The sequence below is a fragment of the Vidua chalybeata genome, chromosome 3 (genome assembly GCF_026979565.1).
Source record: "Vidua chalybeata isolate OUT-0048 chromosome 3, bVidCha1 merged haplotype, whole genome shotgun sequence".
NCBI classification, from domain to species: domain Eukaryota; kingdom Metazoa; phylum Chordata; class Aves; order Passeriformes; family Viduidae; genus Vidua; species Vidua chalybeata.
The window spans coordinates 40,261,240-40,279,055 of record NC_071532.1 but is presented as its reverse complement, the minus strand read 5'-3'; the positions used below and the strand labels follow the sequence as shown (position 1 = coordinate 40,279,055).

At 38.0% G+C, this 17,816-nt stretch overlaps 1 protein-coding gene across 1 annotated transcript in view; it reads right to left on the bottom strand.

Annotated features, from left to right (window-relative positions):
• Positions 1–17,816, bottom strand: part of PCNX2 (pecanex 2) — a 153,124-nt gene that overhangs the window by 101,530 nt on the left and 33,778 nt on the right. The window contains exons 9-14 of the mRNA XM_053936997.1: positions 17,219–17,354; positions 14,031–14,170; positions 12,740–12,893; positions 12,608–12,640; positions 5,035–5,206; positions 48–158 (exon numbers count right to left, since the gene is read on the bottom strand). Coding sequence (XP_053792972.1) covers positions 48–158; positions 5,035–5,206; positions 12,608–12,640; positions 12,740–12,893; positions 14,031–14,170; positions 17,219–17,354 — 746 coding nt within the window. The remainder of the gene's footprint in view (positions 1–47; positions 159–5,034; positions 5,207–12,607; positions 12,641–12,739; positions 12,894–14,030; positions 14,171–17,218; positions 17,355–17,816) is intronic.

The window sequence follows — 17,816 nt, the reverse complement described above, 5'->3', positions numbered from 1 at the left end:
TCTAATTTGAGGTTATAAGCCCAGAAAGATGGCAGATGGCTACTTACCAGAACCACCAAAAAGCAACATATCTATTTGTTCCAAAAGATATATGCAGAAGGTATTGATTTGAGGGAAAAGTCCAAGAAGAGAAATTGCAGGAAAGCAATATAAAAACACTGAGGGGAAAAAAAAAAGGTATTTTAGAACACAGCCACACATCCTATATATGGAAAGTAAAGAAATATGCATGACAGCAGAATAAGAAATTGCTGCAATAAATTCTGAATATTATTCAAGTGAGCATACCTTAACCTTACCAGCAATGATTACACTTTCTTCCTCATGTATTCAAAATAAATAATGCCATTTTACACATAAGAAACTAAAGCTCAGAGTTAACCTGAGCAGAAAAACAGCAGAAAAAACAGCATTACATAGCCTCCTTACTGTTTCTCAAATACTTTCAAGCTCATATTTGTTCCTTTCAAAGTAGAGAAATTTTAATTTGCAGACTTTGGAACTTCTTCCTTGAATCTGAGATGGTTCAAGCACAGCTACAACAATTCAATATAAACAAAAAAAAATGTTAATAGCTAAGATCTGAAATATCTTGGCTATCACAATATCCTGCCTCTCCCAGCAATCAAGAGCAGACACTTATAGCAGCCCCAAAAAATGGGAGAAACCTATAGTGAAGCTTCTCCAGAATATTCCACCTGCTTCCAGCACAATAGACTTTAACAGTAGTGAAAGAACATTAAAAACAGGAAAGAAACTCAGGGGTAAAACCCAGTCTTACAGCTTTACATACTTTCTTTCTGAATAGAAATGCTAATTTTAATGCTACTTTTAATGGCTGCCTCATAGACAAGGAAAAGGAAGAGTCATAATTCAGGTAATCATGCTGCTAGTCTTAAGTCCTGTTTACTTCCAGCAGTCCTCCTCCCCATTAATTCACTCTCAGCTCCACCACAGAAAATGCTCTCTAGCAAAGCATCTAAACACACGCTTGACCCAAATGTAAACGTTCAAGAACACACACACATAATTACATTAATCAACATTTATCATATTGTTAAGCATAGTCTTACTTATTCATTGTACTAGTTCCACGATGTTCTGCATGGCAGAAAGTGTCAGCCACTCTTCCTTGTAAACAAGTATGTCTTTTTTACTTCAGATCCTAGGAAGACTACAGTTTCCTCCTAGTCATTCTCATAAAAAGCAAATTAAACAAATCACTAAAACAACTTATTCCCCATTCCCCCAGTCAGATTTTTGAGAAGGAAACAAAAGGATTTGTGTTCTTTGCTGAATGCTAATTTCACATCTGCCAGCTCATCTTAATAAGGCATCTTGTGCTAAAAGGAAACAATACACCAAGTTTGATCCGACAGCTTTTATCTTCACCGTATTATACATTACTGCTACCTAATACTGTAAATCTTGCTGAGAAAGCCCAACACAGGGGAGAAAATGACATACTCAAGTGCTTAACACAGACAGCACTCACTTAAGTATACTTGGATTCACAATGCACCTTCAACATTACTTCCCACTATCGGCACAAATCATCCACATGTAAGAAAATGAGGAAATGCTCTCTTCTCAGTGTTTTACATAAAAATGCCAATATTAAAGTCTTCTTCCTCTATTACTCTGCACATTTTTAGATATTCCAAGCCAAGCAAGGATCACTCTTGAAGACAGGCAATGGCACAATAGCAAACTGCTCAGCAGGCCATGTGGACCCATGATGGATTAACTATCCCAAAAACACACTGCTGAAACTCTCAGAAGATATTGTTCCTTGGGCAAAGGACTTGCAGAACTGCCAGAACTCATCTTAGACTACAAACTTACAGCCCAAATAATTGCCTTTGCTGTAGCAACCTCAGAAAAAGTAAAATAAGAGCAACGGAAGGAAGGATGAGATTAAAGATTTGACAGTACACCAAGATATAATGTAGAGACAAATGTAAACAAGGACGGAAAAGTTAGTTGACTGTAAAACTGTCCTCACCTCACCCACTCTCTATTAATACCTTGAACAACCCTAGCAACTTCTTCCGCTAAGGCAGCTTAGTTTATCTCGTCTTGCAGCAAGGAGCACACTGGACAGGAAAATAAACAGTCGTCGCCTACAAAAGGATTGAACTTAGAAGCAGCAGTTCCCCTTCCGGGAAGCAGACAATAAAAGTAACTGATTAATCCTTTGAAATTGCATTATGAATTCCAGAAAGAATTTCCTTAACATCACACATTTTCATAGAGACCCACAACACCTTTAAAAGCTGGACCACTAAGAGATCATTCTGTGAGCTGCTGGATTTGACACTGCAGTCTTCCTCTAAACAAGCATGTATCACATAAATGTGAGGGGAAAACACAAATTATGACTTTGGAAAATTTGTGTCTTTTGAGCAATGTAGAATAGCAACATCACATTGCAAACATTTTAGACATTTAGAAAAAACGATAATTAAAAAATTAAATATCTGAGTACTAAAACGTGTTTTTTTCTCAAGGAAAAAAAAAGGCATTATTTCAATGAGAAAGTCTTTTTGTTCTCCCACTCTTGAACATGGGAGAGCATAACATCCACAGGCTTTCTTCCCTTGACAGAAGCTCAGTCACTGTTAAAAGGAGCAGGAAGAGGATTCACTATCAAAAAATTTTGCCACCTCCTGATTCTTAAGTCTTCTGAGATGTCTGTGAAATAGTTTCATTTACCTGTTGAATTAAAATGGTTTAATCACAAGAACTATCATATATAAAATGCACAGCTACTTTTGTCATTAACCACACCTGTAGGTCCCAGTGACTGAGGCTGGTTGTCTGTGCCCTTACTTGCACTTCGTATGTTAATCTAGCAAAAATGTTAACTGAAATAAGGAATTCAAGATGAAAACCACAGTCAGAATTAAAGTCATGAACCTCCAACTAATAGAAATATAAAACAATAGCAGAATCATCACCAATTTAAAATAAAACCAAATCAGATCATAAGAAGATTGAAAATAAATGAACCTGTTAAAAACCATGTTTCATAAGTAATTAGGTTACACATCTAACAAACCTGCAATTATTTCTTTTATGACCTTGCTTCAAGACTTTCATCAGAGTATGATATGCAGCATCATACTATTCTTTGGTATGTTCTATGATTTACATGGCTTTTGCTTTCTACCATAATAAGCACCTGAAATAAAAGACTTTTCCTTTCCTTAGTAGTTACAACGCAGAGTCAAAAATTCTTTGATTTCCAAACATATCAACTCCAAATACCACAATAAATTCTGATTTAAATATAAACTACAGAGTCACCATATGATGAGAGACCCATAAAAAGATATAAAAACTACCTAGCAAATAGGCAGAACTGCAAGACTGGTATTCAGAGCCATCCACTTCCCTCCTTATTTTATAGCCCAAACAAAGTATTTCTATACCTTCCTTACCTAAGAGAATCTACACTAGAAGTGCAGCAAGATGCCACAGGATGCCACACTGCCATGGCTTACAGAGGTCACTGCACTGTGAACAATTGCAAGGATTCACAGCAGCCAGAAGTTAGGGCTCCCATAGAGACAAAGCAAGGAATAGCCAAAGCACAGCACCAAACATCACTTGAATCAAGACACCATGGGAAAACAAGAACAGGGACAAGCAAAGGGAAAGGGTCTCTTCTCTCTTTCTCATTTAACACATGCCAGCTGGGGAGATGAGCCTTTATTTCTTCTCTCCCCCACCCCCTCCTGCTTCAAGAACATGCTCTGCCATCTCTTTTGAGACCAGCTAAAATGAACACATTTATAACCACACTTTGTTTTCTTATGCTGGTTGCTATGGTTTTTAATTTATCTCTATCCCAAGTGTCATCTAGAATTCTTGTTGAATTATTTATCAGCATTTTTACTGCTCACCTTTGACAGACAGAAAATAAGATGTAAGGAGAAACTTAAATGAAACCAAAGGAAAGTAGTGAAAGAAGCTAATTAAAATAAGTGAGACGAACTCTTCACATTTCCCTGTTTCGGGTGAGAAGAACTGAGAAGAACTCCTTGTTAAGGACCAGGAGGCTTTCCTAAAAACAGTATGCCTTTCAGGCAGTAAGTCTGACCTGACTATGGCAGAAAGCAAGTACAACAGTCACAGGTGAACAAAGACCTCGAAGGTCATACACAATATCACAAAAATGGTTTTCTTCTGCTACAGTAGGTTCTCTTGGTTCTAAATTCACAAACCAGCAGGCCATCTTTGGTACACTACAAGACAGCTTTCTGGGAAATCTTCACAACTTTTACAGTAAATCTCACATTCCTTCACTTTGTATCTTAGCAGTGTTGCACTATTCATGGGAGTCCAGTCCAGCACTTGTATCTGTGGCTCAGCTGGTGTAACATCACAGAGACTGTAAGTGTGGTGTGCAACAGGAAGAAATGTCCTGACAGAATAGGGTAATGTCAGCTGTGGCCACTCCAAATCAGTGCCAAGGGATCACCACATGTGTCTTGGGGCAATATTGGAATATCCTCAGCAGCCTCAGAACATGATTCTAGAAGGAAACAGGTTGAAAGAGCTACTGCAGAGCGGCTGCTCCTCACTAACTGGTCACATGGACAGTATGATTAAACTAAACCAAGATAAAGCACTTTCTTTGCGATCAGAAGATTGATGTCCATCTGAGGAACTGGCATGGATTAGCTTCCAGGCATTAAATTTAAAACTCAAGTTATTCTGCAGTAACTTCTCCACACAGACAAGCTGTTACACAGATGAACAGCATTTCACAGATGATGACTTTTGCTAATAACATCAGCAACTTTTAGTTTTCTATGGAGACATTTCTATGAGCCTCATTTCATTAAGAACTCTTTTTACATGAGGGAAGGTTGACAGCTGCCCCCCACCCTTCTTTAGTAATTCCAAATGTTTCTATCAATTTGACTTCAGGTTGTGCCTCCATAACTTGCATTTGATTGCCAGCATGGGAAAACACAGACACTCACTTAATTCCTTTTTGCAGTCCTAGGAAAAATACTGACTCACCTATTACATGGTCTCTGGCTGACTGGAGAGACCCAGGTGAGAAGAGCTTCAGGCCATACATTGTATAAACAGGAGGATTTGTGTCTTTAGATCCAGCATCTAGCAGCAAAATAAGGCCACACAATATACAAAAATATACAGGTCTGCTGTAGATTATGACTTTATTGTGTCCCTGGAAGAAAAACGAAAAAAAATTAAACTTTTATATTCATTTTTCTACTGCATGCACTGCATTAACTTGAAGAGAGAGTCAGGGGTCAGACAAAGTATTTTAATGGCTTATACATAATAATTAGTAATAAAAATGTGACAAGGTATTTCATCTTCTCCAGAGGAGACTTTCAAAAGACACAATGAGCAGTTAAGACTGACTCTGGCAACCATTTATACTTTTGAAAACCTACCCTTCTGGACCTTTCAAAACTTACTAATTCCAGAAGTTGTCATTTTCTGTGGAGAAGAAAACCTCAATCTGTCTGAAACTTTCTTTTCAGTAGAAAAAGAATTTTTCTCTACATGTATTTTATTTCATTGAGCATCTGCTTCAGGTGGCTTGACTTTTTTTTTACTTTATGAAATATAAAATTAATTTCAGTTTTAATTGACTCCTGGGAAGAAAAAATATAATTGAGCATATCCCTGGTACAGTGTGAGGCAGGGGGATGGATTTTTCTTCGCCAATTTGATTTTTTTGTTTCTTTGAACCACTTAACAGCAAATCAGCATGCCTTCTGAAGGGGGTGACACTCATCAGCAGTTTCTGGTCTGCTTCTCATGAAGCACTTTGAAATTACGATCCAAAGGAATTAGGGTGCGGAAGGAATCTCATCTGATGTCTTTCACACACATCTCTCACACAATTGATTCCCACTAATCCTACAAAACACTGTTGTGGGGCTGCAGGCCAGGGAACCTAACACATACTTAAGAACAACCTTAATAGCTCTCCTGGTAGCAAGCTTAAGGGTAACTAAGACATTTTAAACAGCGGTAAGTCAAAAGATTCCTTGAGTGTGAAAAGCCAGAAGCAAAGTGACAAGAATCCAAGTTTGCCTTGCTTAAAGCTGCCATGCAACTGTTCTTATTTGAAAAACGTAATTTGAGTATAATAAAAGATCATGTCTTTTTTTGAGTCTACTTACTGACTTGAAAATGTGGCTGAGTTTGTTTGGCTGCCAGCCAAGCTCGCATGTTAGATTGCTATTAAATGATCTGTACTCTCTTTTGGGATCAATCAGTTAACAAGGTGGAAGATTACAGGGAACTGGCGGGCTTACATCATGCCTCACATCCATGGAATATGAATCAAGTCAGGGACACAAATCCTTGCTCTTTAATCAATTTCAATTTTACTACTGATTTTTTTTAATAGAACACATGTCCACAAAACAATCCATGGAGAATTATAAAGATAAAAATACAACTTTAAAAAATAAAAATAATTTAAGCTATTGTTTTCTGGCCTTTTTTAAACTAGAGTTCATTTATGTAAAATGTGAGCTGTGCCTTAGGAAAAGAGGCCAATAAATATGCACCTAAACAATTGCTTAATGCTTTATATCCTGACATTCACTCAAGGCTGTTTTATCATGATTACATTCTGTAACACTCTTGTCTTACCTCTTGAACTATGGAAGCCAGTTTTATCATTGCACAGTGATTATTTGAAGGCAGCTGGGTGATACAGAGTTGATGACTACAAGCTCAGAGGTTTAACTCCACACACCTTGCAGTTCCATGCAGAACACTGACATACTCAATTAGGATTACAGGGCATATTTAACTCTGACTTCTAAAGAAGTTTATGGTGCACTGGGTGAAGCGCTGGCTGAAGGGTGGGCAGAACTCAAAGAGCTGCAGTGAAAGGGGCCACATCTGGCTGGACCTATCAGCAGTGAAGTTCCTCAGGGCTGAGTTCTAGAGCCAGCTCTGCCTAACAGATTATCAGTGACCTGCATGTAGGAATTGAATGCAGCATTTAGCAAGTTTGCCAAAGATACCAACCCCAGAGGTGCTGTTGACTCTGTTGAGGGTCAGGTGGCTTTGCAGAGGGAACTAGACAGACTGGAACGCGGGGCAATGATTAAAGAGATGCAATGCTAGATCCTGCTCCTAGGATGAATTAATGCTGGGCACAAGTGTAAATTGTGAGATGAGTGGCTGGTGAGCAGCCCTGCAGAAAGGGGCCTGGGGGTGCTGCTCACCAGCAGGTTCAATGCGAGTCTGCTGTGAGTGCCAACAGCCAAGAGGGAAAACTGCATCTGGAGTGCATCAAACACAGCAACATGAGCTGGTCAAGAGGTGATTATCCTGCTGTACTCAGCACTGGTGCAGGCCCACCTTGAGTGCTGTGTGCTTTGGGCCTCACAATTTAAAAAGTATGTGAAGGTCCCTGAAGGCATCAAGAGGAGGGCAACAAAGCTGGTGAAATCGTTGGAAGGAATGTCCTATAAGGAGCAGTTAAGGACTTCAGGCTTGTGCAGATTGGAGAGAACAAGGCTGAGGAGCAACTTCATTGCTCCCTACAGGTTCCTGAGGAGGGGAAGTGAAGAAGGGGGTGCTGATCTCCTGTGCCATCCAGTGAAGGTATATGTGGGAATGGCTCTAAGCTGCATTAGGCAGGTGTATTTCTTTTGAAAAGGTGGTCAAACATAAGAACAGGCTTCCTAGTGAAGTGGTTGATGCCCCAAGCCTGTCAGTGTTTAGAGGAAACATTAGGACAATGCTCTTAACAACTTCTTTTGACATTTGGGCAGCCCTGAAGTGGTCAGGCAGTGCCACTGGATGATCATTTGGGTCACTTCTATCTTAGTTAGAATAGAATAGACTAATTCAATCACTCTTACGATGCTAACTACAGTAATGCCACTTACAATTGAGGAAGCAGATTCCAGAGGTTTTCTGAAAGCTGCAAAATGTGAGCAAATATTACCTTCCCTGTTTTTCAGGTGGTGGTGGTGGGTAATGAGACAAAACCTTGAAATCTTTCTAGAATCTTATCAACTGAAGCAAAGCAATGCAGCAGCAATGCACTCAGAAGGGCAGTGTCTGCACTGCTCTTGCACTACTTGGGATGTGCTCAAGCTGAATGAGCTTCCTAGAGCACAGCAAATACTCTAGTCGCCACATCTGGGGAACATGCAACACAACACAAGAAAGAGGAACTGCTGCAAGTATTAATGTGGTAATTCACTGTCATTTACATGCTTCATGTGAAGGGCATTATTTAGAACAGGACTGGTTTGAGGGCAACAGTGGACACCTTCTGGGAAAGAGAGGATCACTTCCCAGAAGTCACAGCCAGGGAATAGACATTAAATTTAATTTTTTAAGGTTTTAGAAACAAACTAACAGAAAAATAGTACTCCTGTACCTGCCACTGACCAACAAAGCTAGGCAGTCTTCACCAAAATGGGCATGTGGCAGCACAACTTGTTTAATGAGGTATTTTAGATATAAAGGGTTCATTTTGTTTTACTAGGCAAGCTCACCAGATTTTGACATGCAAAACTGATTTAATCTTGGTGAAATGACTCCACTCTGCATTCTTGTTTAGAAGAATTTAAATAATGAAGCAGAATTCCTTTTATATTTTACATCTCATTTGTTAAACAATCTTTTTTCCCTTCACTGATAAAAATGTCAGTGAAAGCTTTTCCTTTCCCCTAGTCTGCTAAAAAAATTCACTTTTTTCATGTCCATGTTTCTCATTAATATGTTTCAGATACACAATGACATCTTACCAACACAGCAGTGATGCATCTTCTATTTCTAAAACGATATTAAGACTTTCAACAAAGAATAATTTCACAAACACTTCCATTCACTACAACAGTAGTTTTGACTGCAAAGGATTTTGATAGCAAAATTTTAGAAAGATCTAATAGTTTTTTTTTTTATTGTTTGTGGGTGCACGCATGTAAAAGGAGAAAGACAGAAAGATTTTATATATAACGAAAAGTGTATGTGCTCAGTTCTACAGAAAAGCTTACAGGGACAAATTACAAGTACTTTGTAAGTGCCTTATGGGATTTAGGAAACTGCCTATGATAGGTACACAACTGAGTTAGCTATCTGCTTTCGGACATAACAGGACCGAGACAATGAATTTATGCAAGAGATTCCCTAAATCTTGTTAAAAGCATGACTGCAATCTTTCAAGCTCAAATACCTTTGTAAGCCCAAGCTAGATGCTGAGCTATAGAGGTGTCTTATGAGGTGCTTAGAGACAAGCTCTCCTGATCCTTCTATAGAGCCATTTACTAAATGTAAAACCTTGCCTAAGGTTTTCCTAAAATGTTTGAGTGCACATGACAAGGATCTCTTGGATCTCTGAATTTTAATACCCTGCAGTCACCAGCAGGTTGCTTGTTTCAGGACACTAACAGCAAAATAGAACACACTTTGGAATGGACTTGATTTTCTTCTCTCCACCACTCCAGTGAGGAGGCTGCTCCCAAATTTCACCATCCCAGAACCACATACCCCTGTGTAAACAGCACCTAAAGGCCACCAGCTCCCAGTGGGCCACGACTGGAAAGACTAAAGCTCCAGCTGACAGGAAAATTAGACTCCCATCTTGTAGCAGGCACCAGTATTAAACCTGCAGCAACAAAAAATGCCAGCTCTTCCTCAACAGCAACAAGTGAATACATTGACACTCAGAAGGAGTTTGGAACAAAAGCTTATGGCATCTCCAGGTACTGTGTTTTCTGAACTCACTGGATGCTATTTTAAAGCAGTCTTTCAAAATGCTACAGGCTAGAGATGACAAAATCACATTAAACAGAAACAAAGTCTCCACATTATATAGGGAAGAAGTTTGGAACATCCTTGGCAGCCATGGTCAACATAAGCCATTAGTGGCTACTCATGGATCCACGAACAGAACTTAATTCACTGTGCAGATCTGAGGCTCATAATAGTTTGTTTCATACTCAAAATGTCTCAGCTGCATTTTCATTCATGAGTGTGATACTGATCATTCTTTAATCGCTCAGTTGTTCTGCATCCTTACATTAACATCAAGAGACATTAATTGTCTTTAAATTGAATGCAGTCACATGAATTATGAAACACTACATGGAGTATCTCTTCTCACCTACTCATTCTCCTATTTCTGAGGTGCTTAGTAGCTCAAGCAAGCCTTTACAAATATCTATTGTGTTAAAAAGTTATAATGTAGAAATTGCTAATCTTCTATTTTAGCATTACAACACCTCCAGCTTCAAAACCTTTAGTGGAAAAACTTTCTAGATTTTATTTCTATTGGAGTTTGTATAGTGCACCAAAATGTTTGCAAGACAGTACCCCTAATAAAGTTTTAGGAAAGAAAAGGAAGATGGGAATACACCTATTGTTACTTTTTTGCATTGCTGCATGACTTACACAATACAGCAAGTAACACTTGTAATACTACTGTGAGAACCTGAAATTCAGACTTGGATTCTGCACAAAAAAAAGGTTCTGTTTAAACACTACCTTGTGTTTAACACTATAAAAACATATGGGCTGGATAGGTTCATAATGAAGTTTTTATTAAACTGTTTGCCACCCATTTTAATGTCTGATTAAGTGCAAACTACTTGATTACAGCTCACATTATTATATCTAGACAGATTTGAACTGACAAATTATATTATCTCACTCACAAGATCCCCCAACTTTTCACTGAGACTGGACCATTTCTTTAATGTATTGAAAATATTATCCTACAATGGGTAAGTTGCTGTTTATTACCTTTCTCTACTTTTTATGCAGACAGGTATTTCCTATGAATGCATTATAACCAAAATCACCATAACTTCACCCCTAAATAATTGGCATGGAAAAGAAACTGAGAATCTTCTGAAATCCAGCTAGTGAAGTGTGCAGTATACATATATAAATAACATCAATTTCAAGTTCAGCCTGTACTTCTAGCCTCTAAATTGACAAAAATAATTGCTCCCTGCCAAAGGGAACTGATCCAGACCTGAACTTTTCAACATGTCATTTTTGAAACTTGAGGGAAGAGAGGGCATCCTCAAAAATATTCAAAGAGCTAAATAAGAAACATAAGCAACTAGCACCCAGTGTAAAAGAAAGGAAAAGGCATTATGGCCACTGAAATGTCTTCCAAGATCCAGAAATCAAAAACGCTGAGACACCATGTTAGGTGAAGCGGTAAGGTTTAAGTTGTAGGATGATGCCTCTAGAACAGTCCTATAACAAGGACAGACTTGTGTAAAGAAGTGGTTCTCTACAAGGTGGTTGGCACCATCACATTTCAATTTCTTAGACATATCCAATAAAAAAAATTCATATCAATCAGCAAGGATTCTTACATCCTGCATTCACCCAAAGATCTGGCGATTTCTTCAGGACACAAGCACAGAAACTGTGACAATATTGTAACAAAGGGAAAACACCTGTGCCATTTGATGAGCTAATAATACCTTTAATAAATAAATATTCGATAGCAGATTTAAAAAATAAAAAGATCAATCCCCAGTCTCAAAGAAAAAAAATACAAAAAAATCCCAACTGAGCAACAACTGAGCTGCTAGTCTGGAATTTCTGCTCTTTTCTGTCTGTTTCTAAAGAAAGCAAAGGGTTGTGTGATGTCACAGGATCAAACATCAGCAAGATAGTCCAGATGAATTTTTTAGTGCACATATTAAATTAAAGAAAAAGCACTTTTCTAATAGGAGTGATAAATTCTAATAGCTTAAAAATAATTAAACCTAGTACAAAGTCTTGAAATCACAGATGTATTTTTCTTTTCATATATCAGCTTGGACAGCAAGTGACTAATACCTGTGTTTCACTGAACAGCCAGCTGTTTCACAGTACACAAGAGATAATGAAACATAAACTTTTAAGAGATTTAGAGATTTTAGAGGAGTTAAGATTTTAGTTAGAGATAAGCCTTACTAGAGTTAATTAAAAGTACTCTGTAAGTTGGCCTTGATGAAGTTAAGAGTTAGTAGTTAACTCATAATTGATTGCTTGTCAACACAATGTTTAGTTAGCTGGGTTTATAATGAAGTATATAGAAACTGACAAATAGCTTTTAGGAACATAAGACAATTGTGGGCCTCCTCTGTTCTGAAACCGATTGAAGACAAGGAATGGGAGTTCTACCAAGGTTCATTTGTCATATTTGCATTGAAAAGGTAGAAAGGTCAAAATGAGGAAGACTTCATTTACTTCCTCATTTTGGGACCCCTCCTCATGAAAGGGACCACCGACCCATTTCAAGGAACAAACTACGCATGCTTAATAGCTTTTGAAATGATTAGCATACGAAGCGAGGAATGGGATCTACCAAAATGATGAATATGTATTTGTATTTTGGGTATTCAATTCTTGTGTGGATAAAAGGACTCTGTAATAATTTGAAAGGTGCAGTGTGTATTTGGGAGCTATCCCACATGCTGCCCAGCGTCGCAATAAACATACACTTTCTAACTTTAAACTGTTAGAGAGTTTTTGTCCGTCACAGTTGGATATTGGTGCTAGATAAATATCCATATTTATTTAATAAACCAATAATAGAGGAGAAAGACTTGTTTTACTGACTGAGACTTACATGTATGGGTGAAGCAGGATCAGGCTGAACACTCTAAAAACAAAACAGAAAAAAAGATGTTTGCTTACAGGATTTTTTTCTTTGTAGAAGTTAGAACAGAATTCAGGAATTGGATATGAACTTGAGTCCTACCTTGAGGAGAGAATACTGGCAGCTGGCCATTACAAGACAGAACAACAGAACCCAAATGTCTTTACAGAAGCCTTGGTTCAGAGTCAGGAATCCAAAAAGTGAAACAAGAACTACTAGAAGGACAGCAAATACATTTTCCTTTATATCTTCTGTCCTATGTGAATAAAAGTTGGAGAAGCACAAATATTTATAGATTCATTAGAGCAAGGCAGGTGCATCTGTAGCTGGTATGAGCTGTCAGTGCTGCAGCTATCAGAATTCATTGGATCCCACAACTACATTTCCATATTCAACAGTATTTCATCCCCATGCCAAAAACCTTGCCCAAAATGATAGCTATAATGTTATAGGAAAAAAAGCCATATGCACTGAAGTCTAATATCCCTTCCCATCTCACTTTCCAATTAGAATTCCAGGAGGGAGATTATTTGAGTGTAGAAAAGTGTATGCTTATAAAAGCAAAACCAAACAAAACAAAAAGAACCCCAACACCTGAACAATTACAAATAAAATCAAATACCCAAACACCTTTAAATGAGGAAATAAGGCATTCCATTAATGAAAAATATACATCTGACAGCAAAGAACTAGATGAAAGACCAAATTTGTCATCTGATGTTTTATTTGTTTTATCTGTTCTGTTGGAACATGGAAGCTGAGATAAAAAACACTGTCAATATTCAGGCTGTAACAAAAGAACTTATCAGCAGAAAAGATTTCCATGCAATTGAAACATAGAGATAAGACACCATAGATGAGTAAATATCTGCTCTGAACTTAAAAGCTCCTTGACATGCAGCCTGATTTCTGCATCAGGTAAAACTGCCATCTGAAATTTCTGCTGTGGAGCCCATGCTAACCCATATGGCACAGCACCCCCAACAGAAGCAGAGACAAATAAACTTGAACTGGAACAGATGCAGCAGCTCAAAAATTCTTCACCTGAATACCATTCTATAAATCATTTTCTTTTTTTAACCATTGGAGTACTTGGTTTACAATATCCTGGGACCCTTCTACTACTGATTTTCTCATCAGAAATCATTGGATCTATAACATCTCTGAGTCAAATTACAGACTAGTCTACAAGCCTGGCTCTCACATGAATCAAAGTCTCTACCTGAAGACAAAGGGTAGCAAGAACCACCGAGACCAACCCTGAACTTAAAGCAAAAACACATCTATCTACTCAACCTTAATCCTCCTTCTCTAGTGGTCAGCACTGCTCTATGGACATGAAGAGCCACCCACCCTAACACTACATAGAGCAACTTTAAAAGAAAAAGCTTACCGGTCCAATAATGCCAACAAGGTAAGACGATCATACCAGACTTTAATCCACTTGCCAGGGAATATAACAAATCTGTAAAACTGCCTGTTCAGCTTCCGTTGTGCTGAAGAACATGAATCCTCAGGGTCCTGGCTGGGCTGCTATAAAAACAAATGAGAAATACACAAAACTCTCTCACACAGCTGCAAGCAAAGCAGGAGTCTAAAAGGCCCAATATACATGAAGTATCAGATTTTTTTTTTTTACTAAAAGGGGTAGTGGGAGCATATTAGCATATTTATTTCCTTAATTTTAAATTAGAAACAAAAATATCACACCAGCATAACTGTTGCAGATGAATAGAAGCTATATCATTTATGGAGCTCAATAGTAACAATATGCTTTAAAAAGTAATACTAAATATTCATTTAAAAAGTAATTATTTTTTAGTCCAGATCCAGTACATGTCTGAAGTTTCTTTTAGAAGATTTTCCCATGTATCAGGCTAATTACAGCACAATATAAATACATGACAGGACAAATCCTACATTTTAAATAAAAAAATAAAAAAATAAGTAGGTCTTAAAGTCTAGAGGTGTGACTTATCACCTTTTCTTCCAGAACAAATCTTTGTTTATCTTTCCAGAGATGCTTTGAATACCACATCAGGTGTGCCTCAAGAACAGCAAGAGGAAGAGAAAAAATTGCAAAGAAGCACAAATAGCATAAACAGCACTAATTTGAGAGTCTCTAATCATACCATCATAACAAGAAATCCACCCTTTCGATTATTGCTTTTCCCAGATTCTAAGGCTTTTTCCAACTCTTCTATACAACTCCCCTCCAACTATCTGGAGACCATCAGTCAAGCCTGCAAAGCTAGACAATAGATGAAAAAAAATCTCTGTGAAGCAGTGATTTTTTTCCAAAGTAGATCATTACTAATGTTATAGAGAGGGAATAATCAATCATTTTTCTTCCAAGTAAACGAATTTGAGATTTCAAATTACTGTGAAATCCAATGGTTTTCAATCTCCTCCTAGGCAGCCTTTTACCTGCCCCTCCTTAAAGATAATTAATCAATAAATATACTTATTATGGAACTCTAGGTAATGTCTACATTAGAGCTATTTATGTTAGATTAACATTCCTAGTCAGGGCAGGGGATTTCTGTGTGAAGCAATAGATTTTAGAATCATAACTGTTAGCAAAGCACAGTTTTTTAAACAACCTGTCCACCTGCACATAGGAATTGTTAATTTTTTTTCTCAGAATACTGGAATAATTTCTAATCTTCCCTTTCCAGGAACAGGAATTTTACACAGAGTTTACACATGACAATGTATTACTGTGCATCAGCTGGGAAACAATTCAGATATCCTCAGTCTGCTGGCAAACACGAGGTGAAACAGGCTAGCATAAGCTCTGGAGAAAGAAATTCAAGTTTAGGCATTTTATCTCATGCCTCCAATTGACTAAAAGTGTGCAGCCATGCAGGGCCAGGGAGCTCAACTGCTAGTAGTGCAGGACAATCCCTCATATTTCTGAGCATTGAAACATGCAAGGGGATGCTGGGCTATTTGGCATTCTTTCCTTTATTAACAATTCTAAGCAACTTAAAAGCCATGAGACCAACTGCAATCCTTTCACTACGCTGACTTTAAAATCTGCAAATAGTTTATGTAGTCCAAATTTTAATATTTTTATTACTACTTTAAAAAGTAACTTAAACATAGGGTTGAGGCATTTTTAAAGAAAAAAACATGTTTTAAAATATTACAGTTGCTAATACTGGCAGAGTTTTGTTTCTCTTGGGTCCTATTACCCAACAGAAAGTAAAGCAAAACTCAGTCTGCTGCAATCATTAACTTCACACATCTAATGTATATTGTTCGCCACAACTAGATAAAAAAATCAAAACAGTGGCAGAGAGTTCACTAAAAACACCCAAGGATCTGATCGTTGAGTCCCCAGAATAGCCTAACGCACCTTTAGCTGAGTGCATAAGTGAACATTTTGGCTCCTGAGGAACTGTAACCTTTGGATGAAATCGTCTGTGTGTCTTGTAGTGCTTAGGCAGGAGTCAGATTTTTGAGCTGGATTTGGGAAACTCTCTGACTAGCCCTGAGCAAGTCACTCAAGTCTAACTGTTTCTCCTATCAAGAAAGGGCTTATAAAAATTCACTTCATAAATTTATATGTGTCAGTAACAGCCTGAAGCCCTAGCTTCATTGAAATCAATGACAATGCTTTTCCTGACTTATGTAGGTTCAGAATTTCATGTTTTAAGAAAAAAAATTCAGAAACCAGGACATTCTGAAATTACTGCCTGGCCTGGCTACAAATTTGCCAATATGACCTTGAGGAGCAGTCTTCCTAAAAGAGAAAGAAGAAGTGACAACTGTTCTCTAATATACAGGCAGTTTACAAGACTATAAATATCTGGAAAACATCAGAGCCTTTAGATGGAAGACACTGTCCAAATATGAAAGACATTATTTGGGACAATTTACTGATTTTTAGTTTACAATAGTTCCTTTACGCAAGCTACTTCTAGCTTAACACTCCGGTGTGAAATCTAAGATGAAAGGCAATTAACTGTCATTTTACTGTTATTCATAAATACCAAACTAGAATTTGCCATGGTAGAGAGAAAGTCAAAGGTATTACAATAAGGAATTTTATAAACAGATTATAGCCCTAAGTCACAGACTCCAAACACTGTGAAGTTCATGTCCACATAAGACCATGAAGTCTGAGGGCCTTTTTCTTTTACTAGCTTCATTGAGGAGGTGGCTTCAAAATTCCACAGCAAACATTCAGAGGTCTGGTTGCCCAATTCAGAAAAGTGAAACCAGACATGAGGTTCTATGACAGCAATGAATCTGGAATAAACACTTCATACTATTAAAATCTGGTGTTGTGTCTAAAATCCTAACAGCTGTCTCCTCCTCCAAATGAAATATGGTTGAAGATAGAAGATGAACCTTTTTGGTGACAGTCTTGAAATAGTCCACCAGGACACTACTCAGTGTCAGTAGAAAACAGCTCAGTTGCATCCATCAACATAAAACACATCTTCTCCCACTTGAGCAATACCAGGAAAAGCAGTATAGCAAAATCAACAAAATTGTCCCAGGAACAAGCCTGCAGCATTTGTTTATTGAGCAGTTCATCAAGATGCTAGAAACTCAGATGTAACAATGTACCCGTGGGTTTTCTGAAAGGGTCCTTCTGGCCACCATCAGCAGGAGCTGCTGCTGAAGCGCGCTGGCTGCTTGATCCCCAGACAATGGTTCTTGGCTCTCTGAAGTGGTATTACTGGAGGAGCTGAACTGTATTTCACTGTGCAAGGGGACAGGAGAGATTGTTTTAAGCACCAATATTTTCTTAACCATTCTGAAATATTACAGAAGAAAGCCTGTAATTACACTATTGGCTGGCTCACAGGACTTGGGAACCTTCCACCTTCATATCTGAAATCTAGCACAGATCCACAAAGCAGTCAACACCCAAATTCAGATACACTTGATTTACTACATCCACCACAGAGAAACAGATACTTCTGTATCACAGCTTTTCTCATTCTGAGATGAACACGCTCAAGGAATCACACTTCAGAAGTGCCTTTTTCTGTCCATTGACAATTTAAGTTTAGAGATGCACATCTACAGAGCAAAACTGCAAAGTAGATACTGCAGAGATCCCAGAATAGTTTCCAACGAGCTCACTTAGGTACCAAACTAAGTCTGGTTTCACCTGCACTGAATTCAGTGGGTACTGATTTACCCTGCTGAGAATTCAGGC